Source organism: Lontra canadensis, unplaced genomic scaffold (genome assembly GCF_010015895.1).
Source record: "Lontra canadensis isolate GAN:19392208 unplaced genomic scaffold, GSC_riverotter_1.0 scaffold89, whole genome shotgun sequence".
Classification (NCBI taxonomy): domain Eukaryota; kingdom Metazoa; phylum Chordata; class Mammalia; order Carnivora; family Mustelidae; genus Lontra; species Lontra canadensis.
Window position 1 is genome coordinate 1,878,650 of NW_022631083.1, and position 17,602 is coordinate 1,896,251.

The following is a 17,602-nucleotide window of genomic DNA, read 5'->3' on the forward strand; positions in this document are numbered from 1 at the left end:
CTGGGATCGAGGCCCATATCTGGTTCTCTGCTTAGCAGGGAACCTGCTCCCACCCCCCACCCCCCACCCCCGTCTCTCTGCCTGCCTCTATGCCTACTTGTGATCTCTCTGCCAAATAAATAAATAAAACCTTAAAAAAAAAAGACAAACCATAAGAGACTCTTAACTCTAGGGAACAAACTAAGGATTGCTGGAGGGGGGTGGGTAGGGGGATAGGATAATTGGGTGATGGGCATTAATGAGGGCATGGGATGTAATGAGCATAAATTCTACTTCTGAAACTGATAATATGCTATATGTTAATTAAATTGAATTTAAATTTTAAAAAATTTTAAAAAGATGAACCTGGGCCATATTCTTGTGTCATGTAGAGGGAAGCCTAACAGATGATCTGAGGGGAGTGGCCCAAGTCAACATCACCAGTAATGGGACAGTCCAAAGGTCCAGGCCACATGATAGGATGCTGTGAAAAGGGCACAGCATAATCCAATACAATCTAATCACAGGAAATAGAGGAGCCCAAACTAAGGATATGCTATAGAATACCAGGCCCATAGTCTTCAAAAGTGTCAAGGTCACAAAAGTCAAGGAACCCATGAAAAATGTTCTAGACCAAAGGAGTCTAATGAGACACCACAGCTAAAAGCAGCATGTTGGAGTCTTGGTTTAAAAGGCATTTATGGGGCAGTTGGCAGACTGTGACTTCCCATCTGTCATGGTGATTAGATCAATCAGTGTAGTAGTGATTGGATGTACCCTTGATTTTGATGACTGTAGTTTTGTAGAATGTTCTATCCATAAGATATGCACCTAAATTTTTCCAAGGTGCTGGATTTCAGATAGGCAAGTTACTTTCAAATGATTCCAAACAAACAGAAAAGTAATTTAATACTATATGCACCAACTTGTTGTCATTGCTGTCAAGTATTTTTAAGTGTAAAAATAAGGCATTCTGGTGTGCCTGGGTGCCTCAGAGGGTTAAGTCTCTGCTTTCGGCTCAGGTCATGATCCCAGGGTCCTGAGATCGAGCCCCACATCAGGCTCTTTGCTCAGCAGGGAGCCTGCTTCCCCCTCTCTCTCTGCCTGCCTCTCTGTCTACTTATGGTCTCTCTGTGTCAAATAAATAAATAAAATCTTAAAAAAAAAAACAACTTCCAAAAAAAAAAAAGTAAGGCATTCTGAGTCAGCGTAAATCAATCAATCGATCCTTAGAAATAATAGGTACAATAACAACAACAAAACTTCCCAGGTCCTTGATGCATTCCTTAAGAGTCACAGTTTTTGTTCTAGAAGTAATTCAGGCTGTGGGCTATGAATGGACAGCTGTTTCCCCAGGCTGCCCCACCCTGGGTTCTCCAGCAGAGCCCCACTTGCTAGCTCTGGCCCCACCCACTCCAGCACTGACAGACCTCCCTCAGTTAATCCTGGCCATCCTCCAAGGGCTCAAGAACAAGTGCAGGTGCCACCTGAGGGTCTTGTGTGTGTCCTGCCAAAGACCGCGTCAAGCTGTGAGCTCTGACTCTCTTGTCTCAATGGGCTCTTCCTTTAGGGTGGCCGGGTTGTAAAGGACATCAAGGTGACAGTCTTTTGTCCGAATATCTGAGTTTTGAGTGAATGCATTTCTTAGAGCCAGTTCTTTCCCTGAGCCTCAAACATGAGTCAGGAGTGTGAGGTGTGGAGCGACCAAGTAGCCTGGGTCAGAGTCACTCCCCTCCTGCTCTGAGGATTGAAATCCAGGTAACCTTCTCACTGCCCTCTTCTGTTCATGGGGGAGTATTTCTAGAAAGGCTCCAGATCTTTGTAATGTTGGACCCCACCAGCCCACATGACGTGCACAGATACACCTGTGCCCCTATGGGTAAGGCTTCAGCTCAAGCTGCTGGATAGAGGAATTACCCAAAAAAGGAAGCCTCAGCCCTCCTGCCCCCACTGTGTCCTTGTTAAGTGCCTTTAGATAATTAGCCCCATATTGCCTTGTGCTCTGGGTGGGCTGCCTTTGTCACCAAGGGGACCTTGTCTTAAAGGTGGCCAGCAACCGTCACCAGCATCTTCTCTCCCATTGTCCCCTGAGACCATGGCAGGTAGGGGTGAGGAGCTGGGGCTAGTGTTTTTGCTGTCAGTGGGTGGCGTGGCAGGGAGGGGGCCTCCGAGGGGGCCTCCAAGGGCCTCAACAGGCAAGGTCCATGGAGGTCAAATCTGGATGGAGGGTGTTGTCTTCAACATCTCCCACCCTAACTCAGGCTTGCTTTGCTTTGTCTCCTAGTGTGGACAACTCTGAGGACCCCGTGTACGAGAGTCTAGAGGAGTTCCATGTGTTTGTCCTCGCCCATATATTAAGAAGACCAATAGTTGTCGTAGCAGATACGATGTTGAGGGACTCAGGTGGAGAAGGTAAGTTAATACATTAATAAAACAGCCATATATGACACATGACCCAGAAAACATAACAGCGCAGCGAAGGAAGAGACAGCCTAACATATCAGTTGAGGTTCCCAGAAGGCCACAGAGCCTCATTCTGCAGGGAGGAAGATTCTAGTATTCCTCATTTCTCCTCAACTTGATGTGTTTCTTTTTCTTCCCCAGTGGCAGGAGGGGTTATCTTCGCCAGCCACCCATCCACCTAGACTTTGTGTCAATGGCAGGTGGCCAGGAGGAATCTGGCGGAGTGACCACTGGAACTAAATCTAGCCCCCGCCCATGTGCTCAGGATGAGGCAGAGAGCTCAAACCCCACCAGGGATGCCAGACCTCCTCCCAGCCATCAGCGACTCTAGTCCTCTCCTGCCCCTCGGCAGGCTACATATGTCAAAAAGAAAAGAGAAAAAAAAAAAAAAAAAAAAAAAAACAGAAAGCATGAGGTCACAGGGCAGAATGTAGACTGGGGAAGAAGGAAAGAAGAGGAAGTCTGCTTATCTCCTTCCCCCCAAGAGCCAAGCACTGGTTCTCACAGCCCCTGTGCCTTTGTTCTCTCCCTTGGCCCTCTCCGCACCCTCCCAGGGTGGACACTGAAGTCCAGAGACACTACACAATGTGCCCCAGCCTCAACTAAGGCCTTGAAGGAACCAGGTCACCTCAGTGCAGGGAAATGCCTGGGGTGGGTCCTCCCTCCAGCCTTTCTGCCAGACTGAACGGCAAGGCCACTTGAGAAGTCCATGGGGCAGCCATGCTATCTGAAGAGGAGGGAAAGAAGAGAGGCTAGGGAGGGTGGCCCAAGAAGTTCACCCCCAGTGCGACTGCCCCAGCCTCTCAACAAAACCTCCCATTTCCAACCCCTCCCAGACTGTTTTCACCTTCCCTTCACTTCCATTACCAGCACAAGCCAGTCCCTTTCAGCACCACATTTCCCGCTCATCACTTCTCAAAAGGGTCTCCTTGATAGGCAAATGCCAGACAGTGACTTTTCCCTCCAACTTAACTTAAATTTAAACCTGAACCTTAACAAAAGTTGTGGGACTTCCAGACGGTCCTGCAAACCAGGATGAGGCTCTTCATGCTAAATCACAACTGACAAAGGAAGTCCAATGGGGCCACGGCTGTCATGGTGGGAGAGAACTGGGACTACATTGGTCTTGCCCAACACCACATCCTTACCCGTGCAACCCAGTGACAGGGGCGGCTGAGATCTTCAGCCTCTCTGGGTACAGAGCCAGGACCCTCACTGGGGCCCCTGGGCACATGAACCTGTACCCTTCAGATCCCACAAGACTTGCTCAGTGCTTCTTTCCATCCCACCTGTGCTCAAGAGGCGACCTACCCCACCTCTCAGCCCATGGACAGAACCACAACCAAAAACCAGTGTTTTGGGGGTTTTTTTAATTTTTTTAAATTTCTTATTATGTTCAATTAGCCAACATATAGTACATCAAAAAAATTTAAAAATAAAATAAAATAAAGAAAATTACACAGTTAGGAAATAAAAGAAAATTGCATGGTTAGTATTAATACCCAAATGATCTAATACTGAAGCCCACATTCCTCAACATATGCTTATTGCTTTCCATAAAAGATTTTAAAGTAAAAGAACAAAAAATAAAACTTTTTCAAATTGTTTAAGAAGAAAAACAAAATGGTGTGGATAAAGCAGGGCTTTATCCTGAGGAACACTGAAGAGTTCCTCAAAAGCATCGCGGAACTTACTGTTGTTGCATTCAGCTCACAGAAATACAGCGAGTGAGTCATTGATTCCAAGGCCAAGAGGCAAAGTTCTTTATGATTAAAAAGCATGTGCTATATTGGGGCAGATATCTCTGGGAGTCATTCTATTTTAGTGAGGGTTTAAGTCTCTCTTCCTTCTCTTTGATGAATAAGGAAATGAACAAGATTATGTTCCCATTGCTAAAGGAGCCAATCCCTATCTCTCATTTCCCATCTGACTCACACTTTGGTTCTGGAGTTTTCTGGTTGGTTCATTTGGACTCAGCAGAAGAACTTCTCAAAATATACAACAAGCAAGCATAGATTTCGTCCTGGATACAAATGTTTTCATGAATACATGGAGAGGAAGACACTCATCCAGAAAAACATGGATTCCCAGGCAGTCATCAGTGTATGTCATTGCTCACTGTTGTGAGTTCTTGGGCACCTGTGCAATTCTCAGGACAGCATGCTGTCCCTGGGAAGATCACAGCTAAAAGCCCTCAGCCCTGTCCCACTTGTCCCCAGGGTGCAGTCTGACAGAGCCAGGAGGACTCTGCCATGGAGGCAGAAGGGAGTGAGGGGTTCGCCGGGCATGCATGGGACTGCAGGTCTCATCCCCAGATTCCTGTGAGCCTGAGCTTTCTCACCCATTGCCACGTGGGCAACACCCAGCCTGCCACCGTGTGGGTGGGGTGGCTGAGTCCTAAGGCCACGGTCTGAGACCACTGTCCCTTCCCTGTGCCCCACCACATCATGCAGTGTGGTGAGGGATACCACCTGCGTTCCCTTCAGGCTCCACATGCCCTCACCATTTCTGTCCACAGCATTTGCTCCAATCCCATTTGGAGGGATTTACCTGCCCTTGGAGGTGCCTCCCAACAGATGTCACTGCTCACCTCTGGTTCTTGCCTATGACCAAGCGCATTTCTCTGCCCTTGTGTCCATGGAGCAGAGAGATCAGCAAAGAGAACAAGGTATGTCCGCTGCCACCTGAAAGACAATGTGCAGGGCAAGGGTGGGCATAGGAGGGCATGGGGAGGCGGAATGTGGGGTCCTCCATAGGGAGCACCCCGTACACTCAGTAGTGATGGATTTCGTGTGTATATGGTATATAAGTGGGTATGTATGTATTGGAATGGGTATGTTATTGGAAATAACAGTGTTAAAGACAACTTTTAATTTAAAATACAAAGCAAATTATTAATTCCCACCACACTTAAATAGCCCTTACTATTTTCCCCTTTCACATGTATGTATATTTATATGGATATAATTCATCTCAGACATAATTTTTTTTTAAGTCCCTAGAGCAGAGGTCAGCAAACTATGGCCCACTGCCTGTTTTCGTAAATATAGTTTTATTGGAACACAGCCACACTCATTCCTTGATGTATTATCTGTGGCTATTGTTTTTGCACTACAAGGGCAAAGTTGAGTAGTAGCCACAGAGACTGTGTGGCCTGAGGAGCCTAAAATATTTACCAACTAGCACTTTTTGGAAAAACTTTGCCAACCTCTGCTCTAGAGTAAGCTTTTGAATCAAAACACTGATATTCTCTTTCAAATTATTACAACTGTTACCCTGAGGTAGTCATTTCAGTGCAGCAGACAGGCTCACCAGGCCAGCCGCACAGACTGTGCACTGCACAGTTCCAGGCCACCAGTCATTCATGCGGAATCTCTCTTCCATCAGTGCAATATGCATTTTTGCTGTGGACACGGTGGGATTCTGATTAGAATGATTGTTGTTTTCTCATGTTAACTATTGACTAGCTGAGTGAAGAGGGGGAAACTCATCCTCTTGTCACTCCTGTTTCTGGTTTGGACAGAGAATCCCCCAAGAGACTAAAAGACAGGCAGGACTGACAGTTTCAGGACCCTGACTTTGGATGTGGTCTCAGGAAATGTATGGTGGCTAGTCACACAGTGATGTGAGTCCCAGAAGGAAAAGGAGAGCAGGGTTCCTGCAGCTGTAGTGGGAATATAACATAATTTTTCCACATCATTTACAGACATCTCACTTGGGTCACAGCAAACAATATTTAGCCATGAAAGCCTGAGAGGCATTTCTGCCTTTTCTGTCTGCCTTCTGGTCTTTGTGGGTTTTTAGCTCTTCTCAGTGCTCACCACAGCCCTTGGGCAATGGGGGACCCTTTCTCAGGCCCTGGGGTCCCAGCCAGGATCTAGGCCCCTCTGTGCAGTCTCCCCAGAGATTCTCTGCAGTCAGGGAAAATGAAAGTCTTGGGGCTGGCATCTTCAGTTGTTGGGCAGAGGACTCAGATGTCCAGCCCCCTCCTCACAGAAGGCATTGAGCTTTCTTCTAGACCTTCCAGGTACTACTTTTTGGTGTTTCAAGGTGAATATGCTGGTGCCCCTCAATGAAAGGATGAAGGTGGAAGGGCTATCACTTGACTTCTCTCAGGGAAGTATTGCAGAAGTGAGAGTGGTCTCACCTCTGACAACTTATTTTTCCCAAAGTTGAGTTTTGGTCCCGGTCCTTGGTTCCATGTGTCTGTGCCATGGGTTCCTGTAGCTCTGCCCACTGGGTTACTTCTCAGAGTAGTGGGGGTCCCTGCCTCCACTTTTGTGGCCAGGGCTGACTATTGACCGATCTAGGCCCCATGAGCCACTGCAGGCAAATACTCCAGTGCCGCCTTCTGCACAAGCAGAAGCAAAGCATGTATAAGTGGTTCCCACAGGCTGGGTAACTTCTGTGCAGTGTGTCTGACCCTCATACAGTTGGAGAGAACATAAGTGCTCTGCAAACTTTTAGGCTTTGGGTATTGCTAGCAACTGTTCCCTGTGCCACCCTTGCCAAGCTAGGGGGTTCTGGCAGGCATGACCCTGCTCCCCGTACCACATATAAGCCTGAAGTTAAATGGTCCTGCATTATTTGTTTGGAGGGCCAAAGGTTAGTTCAGTAAATATATGTCAAGCGTCTGCCACATTCAGGTTTGGGGCCCCAAAGATGAGAGCATCCCTGTGTTAGGGTTCTCACTACCTTGTAGGGGAGACAGGCAACCCCACTAAGCCACAGTACAAGGCGGAATATAACCAAGCAGGCAGCAGCTATATTCAGGAAGGGAGCAATTATTCCAATTTGGAAGAACAGACAGAGAGACCCAGAGACAGGTGGGTTAGAAGTAGTCTTGGAGGCTGTGTGTGATGTCCAGAGGCTGGCAGGGGACAGAATAGGCCTAAGTGCTGGGTTGCTGAATGAGTGTTGCTGTAGAGAGAAAGCATATGCGGTTAGAGTGTGGGCATGGAAAGGCCTGGGAGCTGCTGCTTCCTTGCTGTGTGGTGTGAGGGGTGCTGTGTGACCTCCCAGCCTGCTTCCTATCTGTGGGCCAGGGCAGTGACACCCACCTCCCCGGATGCTGAGCCCTTTCACCTTCCCCGCCCTGCCCTAGATCCCCTCACCCCCACTGAAACACATCACCACTTAACTATGAAGTGACCATTGCAGGACAATCCCTCCATGCACCGAAGTCCTCAGTGGCCTTGCAGATAATCACTAGGAAACAGCATTGCCTATCCTAAGGCAGTCCTATCTCCTTATCCTTCAATGCTGCTTCAAAGATAAACCTAAAGGTATTGACCGTATCCCTTCCTGTCCACAGTTAGTGTCCAGTGTGCCCCTCAAAAGGACCTGTTGAAGGTGGGAGGAATAGAGAGGACCTGTCAAGAGAACCATCGCCAGAGAAAGCCAACCCCTGAGGCTCCTCAGGAGCACTCTCCTTCTTTCCTGACCTACAGCAGAGACTGCAGGGGCCCTTTTGCAAATATCTGATCCTAGCATTTCAGTTATTACTGTTACCTGGTGGTTGGAATACTGGAAAGAAGCTGAGAGATCAGGAGCCCATATAAGGGACAGACTCAGCCTCTCTTCCCAGCCCTTATAATGCCAAGGAAAATGGAATAAAACACAGAAAGTTATGCTATAAGACCTCCCAAAAGGATATGTGTCCCGAATAACACTGGGCTGCAAGAGACTCATAGGGAAAAGGGGACACTGCTGCCTCTCTAACAAAGAGTCCTTCTGAAGTGGGTGGTCCAGGGATAACACAGCAGTTCTAAGTACTCTCAGGGATTCAAGTTTCTAGTCTCTCCCTGATCCACCATTATTTTCCTGTGGTTTTATCCTCATGGTCATAAAATGGGTGCTGCCACTCCAGGCATCACATCCAAATACCTTCCCTTCCTGAAAGTTTATCTTTTCATTTAGGGGGAAAACCTTCCCATAGGACTTGTGTTGGCCTCTTGATAACCAAAGCTGAGTTCCACACCTACAGTTTCCGGGCTGTAGAGCCATCTGACAAGGGAGTACAGCAAAGGAAGGAGGGGGCGAGGTGGTTGGTGGGGGTTCAGTGAGCCAGCTCTGAATCAGGGGGTAGCATGATGTTTTAGAAATTCCATCTGGATTGTGCTCTTTCTTTCGGCAGGGATGAGTACCTTCTATCTGGGGAAAGGCAAAAGTATAGAAAGAATTCTTTCCAACTGGCCTCTTGTCAGAAATAAATCACTGTTGACTCTTGGGCTCTTGATCCCTTAAAAAGCCATGGTGCATGAGGCTTTCAGCCCCACTCCTTAAAAGAAAACCCGTTCTCTTTAAACACAGGGAGAGAAGCAGGCTGTCCTGCAGAAGCACTCAACACCCTCGAGTCTTGTGGTTCAGGGACACCCACAGGCTCCATGCAGTGCTGGCTGTGGCCAGTGCCCCCACAGGAGGGGGAGCATTGGGGGTCCTGCTGGGAGAGACTCTGGGGCCAGGCAGATGACTAGATGGTCTTGTGCGCCCCACATCTGAATACCACCTGGCAGTTTCATGTTCAGAGGCTTTCTCTCCTCAAGCCCTGGGCCTATGCCAGGATCCTCTTGGACAAGAGCACAGCTCTGGACCCATGGCCTTCCAAACCCTTCTGAACTGAGAACGTGGCCAGGCATGAGGGCTTCTCTCTCTGTCCTTAAAGTAAGCCTCCGTGGCTCTGTGGCTCTGTGCCTTCAGGCTGTGTTGGACTCTGCCCCCAGACAGCACCTTTTTGGAAACAGGAAGGCTTTGCGTTGCTGAAGTCACCACCCGGGCTAGCATCCTTGACGGCAAGGATGGGCAACTGAGGGAGAGGAGATTTAGTGGGAAAGCTGTCTTTCTCTTCCTTGGCCCTGTCCTGCCATGCGTCTTTCTCGATTCACAGAGCTCCCTGGAGCCTGTTAGAGCTCCTTCAGCAGCAGGTAACCAGCTCAGTGTGTCTTAGACAGGAAGGGTGTTTGTTCTCTTCCAACCATCTGGAATCTGGCAGGCCCCATGGGACAAAGGAGGCACTTCAGGGATGTCCAAAATGACTAAGGCCCTCTGTCCTACCCTGTAGCCTCCTCACCTTCCATGCAGGACAAGCCACTGCCACCATCCCCAGCATCAAGCCAGTCCTGTTTGCCCCCAAACACCTGTGTCTTAGAGCATGGCTAGATCCAGGGTAGGAAGTATACACCAAGATCCCAGAGCATCTTGTCCTGGAAGAAAACGAGACACCCTCAGGAACCACCAGGGTGGTGTTAGAAGGATTCCTGGTCTGACTGGGCACGCCCCCCACAGGACAAGAGGGACAATGAGGATCATAGCTGGAAGGAGAAGAAATATGACAAAGATCCTTCAGTCCACAAATTCATAATGATACTCAGGGAAAGTCTCACTTACCGCCTCTGCAGGGTGCTTGGTGCCACACATAACTTCGGAAACTGGTAAATAGTTGGAAAGGATCAGCCAGAATCCCGCATTCCCTCACGAACTGGTGAGGGGATTTTGCTCTGAGTTGAGGTATCCCCACGTATCATGAAAGGAGAGGCAATAGCATTGTTGAGGGCTGACTTCATCTGTTGAAATCCTAACCCCTATTCCTCAGGATGTTACTGAATTTGGAGACTGGGCCTTTTGAGGGGTAAAGTGAGGTCATGGGGGTGAACCCTAATCCACCTGACCGGTGTCCTTCTAAGAGGTTAGGACACAGACACACGCAGAGGGAAGGACACAGGAGGACACAGGGAGGAGACAGCTATCCACAAACCAAGGCGAGAAGCCTCAGAAGGAGCCATCCCTGCTGACACCTTGATCTTAGACTGACAGCCTCCAGAACGATGAGAAGATATATTTCTGTTCTTCAAGCTATGCAGTCTGTGTTGCTCCGTTATAGCAGCACAAGCAAACTAATACGGAATGAGAATACCGAAGTCTTCAAGCCCAAGTGACTGGATAAGTCTAAACACAAATCAGCAAGTGCCGTAAGTGCTGCCTCCTGCACAGCCCTGTGGACCTGAGCTGCAGGGATGTTCTTGCACAAATATTCCCTGAGAATGTTGATATGATGGCACACCATTCCAGGCACCTGTGACTGGCCACCCAGTTAAACGGGCTAACCTGGTATATTGAGTGCCTGGGGTTGGATTCCTTCCTTCCCAGGGGCAGGACTCAGTGCCTCTGGGGCCTCAGGCATGAGTGCAAGCAAAGCAGAGCCTCACTAGATGACCTGGGCTCATACAGAGAGAGCTGAGAGGCAGCAACTATGAGCTCCAGGGCCAGGTGACCCCAAATTCAGCGACCAGTGTCCCCAGCTGGAGGAGACCCCAAGGCATTGATGGGGCGCTTTGTCATGCTCCGAATGTCTCCTCTTGCCATGCGGGATGCTAGAGCAAGGGTAGAAAGTCCCAGATTGTGCCCTCGAGTCACATGGCATCTCGACTTGGTGAGGGACATGGAAACCGCATTGACACTGCAGTTACCAGCATGGGTTCAATGTAGGAGGCTCTCAGACCTCAGTGGGGCCAGAAGCTCAGGAGCAAGCAGCCCCGACTGCTGTTTGAGTCTGTGGGCAGGTGGGAGAGGAGACTGGGAAGGTCAAGCTCCAAGACACCTGCTGATCCCCCACTGTCAAGTGTGGTCATCACACAGCCACTGTGGTGCCCTGCTTCACACAAAGGACACCCTGTGGAGAGTGCCCCCCACCAAGACCTCCCAGCACCCCAGGACCGAAAGCCAATAGATAACAGTCACCACAGGCCCCAGCGGGGCAGTCATCTTGTCCTTTTGTCTCAGGAACAATGTTCTGGGAGCCTCAAAATAAGAAAAAAAAAAAAAAGTGTATTCTAGGTTGTGACCTAGACCTTTCTTCCTACCACCTGCTTCCTCCTCCTGCTTGGGCCAGCATGTCTCATCTGTGTGTGCAAGCTCCTAAAGGCTTAAAAATGCAAGAGGCATTCTTTAACCGCTCATCTAAGTGTCTTCCCTGTTGAAACAATCTTCTGAAAGAACTCAATACATTTTTTTTAAAGATTTTACTTATTTGAGATAGAGAGTGAGAGAGAGAGAGCACGAGTGGAGGGGCAGAGGCAGAGAGAGAAGCAGGCTCCCCACTGAGCAGGGAGCCCCCACGCCGACACGGGACTCCATCCAAGGACCCCGGGATCATGACCTGAGTCAAAGGTAAATGGTTAACCAACTGAGCCGCCCAGGCGCCCCGAACTCACTACTCTCTCAGAGCTCTTTCTGCCTCATCCGGGCTGCTCCCCACCCACCGGTGAGGTCAGCTGCCTCCAAGTACAAGAGTCTTCCTGTGTCTTGCAGACCAGGGTTGCTCATAGCGAGAGGCAGGGGCTTGCAGAGGGAAGGCTGGGGGCTGCAGAGATTGGTCAGGTGTGGGCACGATGAAGGTGCAAGGCTTTTCCGATCCGTTTTAAGACTTTTAAAATAAAATGATGTATACTTTCTTGGTAGTTTCCATATCCATGCTTCAGAAGACATTAGTCCTTTGCCCCGTGACACCCTGGGCTGTGATCTTTCAGCTTGCAGGGAGGGCCCCCCCAGTGGCCACAGGCGTGACCCCTGTGGGCTTCCCTGACACCACGTGTTCAAATGACTCTGTAAACTCCCGCTCTGGGCTGGGTCTGCACCCCACAGCCACACCACAACTTGCATGCACTTCCTGTGTGCAGGAAGTGTTCTTTCCAAGGACAACTATTAGGCCCCCACCACCACCATTTTCTATCCACACCTGACAGTGGGGGAAACTGAGGAAGGGTGGACAATCCCTGCTCCCCAGGGAGCAGCTGTAGTTGGTGAAGCGTCGCTCGGACAGGTCGGACCGTGTGACTTCCAGAAAGGAGAGTTGGCCAAAGAGGGTGGTCTTCAGGGAACGCGCTTCTCCCAGAGAGGGGGTACAGCAAGTGGTACCCAAACCAAAGCTTGCTTGGGATAAACCAGCACCTGGCACCTGGTAACTCGGGGCTATTTTTTTCTAAAAATTCAATATATAAGGTAATCATTTACATAATCTTTTCCTCCCAAGTGCAAATAACCTGACAGCCTTTGGAGTATATCCAGGGGCCACAGAGAATTCAAGGAGCTCCGCCTTTGTCCCTTCAGGCCTCCCACTCACACTACCCAGAAAGCAGTGTACCATGGTCCCTAAAAATCCCACTGGTCACAGATGGAGGGGGGGTGCCGGTGTGAATAAGAACATGGGCAGTGATGCTCACATAACTGTCAGTCAGCTCCAGACAGCTAAGACCAGTGTTTACAGATGATCACACCAGAGTCTGCTGTTCACTTACTAGAAACAGAGACTCAAAATGGGATATTTGCAGGAAAAAAGTGTTTGCAAAGAGCAGCCTGAAACTTTTTCTCTTGCCACTTAGAAAACAGTATGCCATATTTATAAAAATGAGTCATTTGGGGATTTTATGGAGCCAGAGTTACCCCATATAACAGGTCATGAAAGCAGTTTTTAATCTTGTATTCAATGCACATCTCATGGTTAAATTCAGTATCAATTCTTAGTTCATTATTGCCCAAACCAAATAGAGTCTAAAATTTCCTTTCCCATCTATCTGACAACAAACCATGCTTTTTCTCACAGGATTGATTTATAATATACAGCACCATCTCTTGTTAAGTAAAAATTTCTCTTCACATGTTATCAGTATGAAGTACCCCATTTAAATGAATTTTATAATATAATTTTGTAAATATAATAATCTAAAATAAAGTGATTTTGACTCAAAGTCACTTTATCATATTCCAAACAAATTGGCCCATCTGTGTACCTGTCTCAGTACAATAACAGAGAAAATATGGAACAACCCACCTGTTATAGGACATTATAAGAATCAAATAAATTTATTTTATTTCCAAAGCAAGAAGGCTTTGGAAACCAGAAGGTGCCTAAGGAATGCAAATTACCTTCATTGTCTTTGCAATTAGCCTCCCTTGTCTTTAGCCACTTTCTAAGTTTGCAGATTACCACTGAAAGATAAAGCTCAGGGTAGAAGGCAAGAGCACAGCTTTGCCTTCCCCCTGTGGTCTGCAGCCAGCCTCGTTGGACTTTGTGCCACGTTCCTTTGGGGCTCCTCCTAGAGCCCAGAGCCCAGCCCCTGAGGAGGAAGCCTCTGTCTACAAAGGCTCCTCGTTATAGAAAAAAAGGAAGAACTGGTGTGGGGAGCATCTTGAATTTTAGCTCAGACCCCTGCACCCCAGGGACTGGGGACTAGACAGGGCTGTTGCTTTAAAATTGGTTCTTGACCCACAAACCCAGCAAAGAGCCACCAGGTAGCCAGGATCACCAGGAAGGATTTCAAGGTCATGGAGCTCTGTCCTTCTGGTTTCCAAAGGGACACCAGCTGTGGTCAGCTTGTGTGGGAAGAACTGGCTGAGGGTCTTTGACCAGTAATCCTGAGGGCCTAGAGAGATGTGAAAGCAGGAATGTGCCTTGATGACAGGGCTCCCATCTGATGAGCTCCACAGCAGGCCAGACGCTTGGCTCCCCCACCATGCCTTCCATGGCACATGAGGAGCACTCCCCAAGGAGCAACACCAGCCACCATCTCCCTCGAGTCCTGAATTGGCTCCAGCCCCAAGCAGCATCATGTGCAGCCCCTCTGTCAGGCTGCACTGGGCTTTTTGTGGACCTGCAGGTACTGTGTGTGGTCCTTGGTGTGTGCTGGTGGAACACTGCTCCCCACCAAAACCCCCTCAGAAGAGGGGAGAGAAGCAAAGCATGGCAGTCCTGTCAGTCCTGTCCTCTTGGACATGGGGAGCAAGGTTTTTGGTCGACTAGCATGACAGCATGAGAAGACCCTGGCAGCCATGTCTGGTGTATGCACCAAGGACACTCACTGGGGGCTGAGACTGTCACCACCCACTCTGGGTGTTCAGGAGCTCAGGGGTTGAGCTTCCTTAGCCTGAGCATTTCTTTGGCAGTACAAGTCCCTGAATTCCAGTCTGCATGCTTTCCAGTTTTGTCTGAATCCATTCAGGCTGCTGTAAGATAGTACCATAGATCAAGCAGCTTAAACAAAAGAAATGTTACCGCTCATAGTTCTGAGATTGGAAGTGCAAGATCAAGGTGCTAACAGACCTCCCATCAGGTGAGGAACCTCCTCCTTGTTTGCAGATGGCTGCCTTCTCTTGTACTCACATGGCAGAGACAGACAGACAGCACTCTCTCTTGTGTCTGTTCTTACAAGGGTACTGATCCCAGTTATGGGGGCTCCATCCTCATGACCTAATCACCTTCTAAAGGCCCCAACTGCAAAAGCCATCACATTTGGAGATAGGTCCCAATATACGAATTTGGGAGGACACATTCAGTCTATATAGCAAGTTTAGTCCATAGACCACTGACCAAGCCAAAGACCATACCTACATATAAACATTAAAGCTGTAGAAATTGTGTTTTCCACCTGTAATCCTGGCTTGGTAACTACCTGGATGATGGGTTAGGACACTTAGTACCTCTGGGCTTCCATTTCCTCTTCTGCAAGGTGGATCCACGGATCATTGGGATCATGTGAGTCAACTCCACATAGAATGTGCACAGGAAGCACCAGACTCCTTTCTGTTGTTACTGTCTTTCTAGTGTTGTTTGTTTTTGTAGTTGTCATACCTCTAATGTGCGTGCTACCAGTTCCCCTTAAACTTCTTTCAAAAGGAGCGAAGCCCATGCAAAGTACAAACTCTCCCGGCCTTTTATAGTGATTATTTCCAGTCTTCCTTGGCTGTCTCTCTCACACAGTGGTTTATGGGTGGGTCAGTGGGAGCACCCAGTCCCAGGGTATACAGGAAGGAGGGGCACTGTCTAGAGAGAATTTTAAAACAATAATAAAACCAACTCAAAGTCAGTCGGCTTTGCATCATCACCATGTCCTATAATTCTAAACAATATTTGTGCTAGAAACTCTCCCCACTGGGAAAGGCTGTTCCCACTGCCCCACCTGTGGTCTGTCAGTGCCTGATACCTACATCTACCTCAACTTGCCTTCCAATAATCCATCTGATTTTCATAGAAATCACAACTTGCCTTCATGGGTACTTAATATGTCAAGTATCTGAACTGTGTAATGATAGAGGCAGTGTGGCCAGGATAGACTGGAAGAGACAGGTACAGCATGGTGTGCTCACAGTGACCCAGCACCATCTACCATAGGCCTGAACAGGCAACACTAGGGGCAGCCTTCTCCCCAAGATTAGAGAGGCCTTGGTGATACCACATATGACCAGAGGAAATGGACAGTTTCCTGGTAACCTGAGGCCCACTAAGAGAATTTCTTCAGCAGAAATTTGTCTGGGGGAAAAGTTCTGTAGGAAAGAAACTTTTACCCCATCAGAAACCAGTGGGCAGATTGGAGTGTGAGGCTATCCGTGGCTCATCCGCCAGGAACTAGCCCCTTTCCTTGCAGTAGTCAGAGGTAAAGGACTGCCATTGCTTTGTACATCAAGGTTTTGTGAAGCAAATCCTAATAAAGTGGGTCTGATTTTTCCCAGAGGTACAAGAATGCAAAATCCTTGCCCACCCAGGGACTCTACATCAGGCCAACCAGAGACCATTCTCAGACAGAGAACCGAGATGTGGCTGTGCTGGAAGGTGGGATCAGAGAGAGAAAGGGGACAACAAAGATTGCTTTTTGAAGGCTCCCTGTTCTTCACCAGCCAGATCCTGAACATCTTGAAGCCAGACATGATATGTTATTCATCTTTGTGTCTCTAGCTTCAAGACACCTGAGAAGGGTTTAATAAATGTTGAATGAATAAAGAACGAATAACATTAGATGTTCCCAATGTACTAACTTTAGGTAATTCAGAGAAAGGCAGTGTGACATAATAGAAAAAAAAATGTACATTGTGGAGTAAGGCAGACCTACATTTAAATCACAACTTTGACTTTGGCTTGGGCAAGTTATTTATGTACCAGAGCCTTCATTTCCTCTTCTGGAAAATTGGAACAAGAATCCTTTGGTGAAAGAATTTTAAGTAATGAATATAGAGCTCCTGATAACAGTGCCTGGTATTGATTGAGGGTTAGACACAGAGATCAATGGCATAGAATATAGAACCCAGAAATAACACCACACAAATATGCTTAGCTGATTTTTGGCAAAGGAACAAAATCAATTCAATGGAGGATGGAGTGTCTTCTCCACAAATGGTGATAAAGCAATTGGACATCCATAGGCAAAAATATGAACCTGAATCTAAATCTTAATAATACAAAAATTAACTCAAAATGAATCATGGAATAAATATAAAATATACAACTATAAAACTTCAAAGAAAATATGGGGACCCAGGGCTAGCCAAAGAACCCTAAGCCATGACACAAAAGCATGATCCAAAAAAAGGAAAAACTGATGAACTGGACCTCTGTTCCACAAAAAAAAAAAAAAAAAAAAAAAATACAAACACAAATGAACAAAACAACAATAATTAAGAAGTGAAAAGACAACATAGTTGGAGAAACTATTTTAAAACCCCATATCAACAAAGGATTTGTATTGAAAGTATACAATGAACTATCAAGATTCAACAGTTAAAAAAAAAAAATCCAAATGGGAAAAAGCCATGAACAGACATGTCATCGAAAAGGAGGTACAGGTGGCAAATAAGCACATTGAAAGATGTTCAACATTAAAACCACAGTACCACAATGAGGGGCGCCTAGGTGGCTCAGTGGGTTAAGCCTCTGCCTTCGGCTCAGGTCAGGATATCGGGGTCCTGGGATTGAGCCCCGAATCGGCCTCTCTTCTCAGCGGGGAGCCTGCTTCCCCCTCTCTGCCTGCCTCTCTGCCTACTTGTGATTTCTCTCTTTGTCAAATAAATAAATAAAATCTTAAAACACACACACACACACACACACACACACACACACAATGAGCTATCACTCCACACCTATCAGAATCGCAGGTTTTAAATTTTTAAATTTTCAATTTTAAAAATTTTTAAATTTTTAAAAAGTGATGATATCAAATGGTGGAGAGGATGTGGAGAAACCAGATCTCTCACACATTGCGGGTAAGGATGTAAGACTCTAAAAAAAACAGTTTGGCAGTTTCTTATGAGACTACACATCACTTACCACATGACCCAAACATAGAAGAAAAAAAAATTTGTATACCAAAGGAATGAAAATTTATGTTCACACAAAAGC

General features: G+C 47.5%; 1 protein-coding gene across 1 annotated transcript in view; it reads left to right on the top strand.

Annotated features, from left to right (window-relative positions):
- The window catches only part of OTUD7A (OTU deubiquitinase 7A), a 357,324-nt gene that overhangs the window by 326,815 nt on the left and 12,907 nt on the right, over nucleotides 1-17,602 (top strand). Inside the window, exons 10-11 of the mRNA XM_032835949.1 lie at nucleotides 2,264-2,391; nucleotides 4,961-5,110. Coding sequence (XP_032691840.1) covers nucleotides 2,264-2,391; nucleotides 4,961-5,110 — 278 coding nt within the window. The remainder of the gene's footprint in view (nucleotides 1-2,263; nucleotides 2,392-4,960; nucleotides 5,111-17,602) is intronic.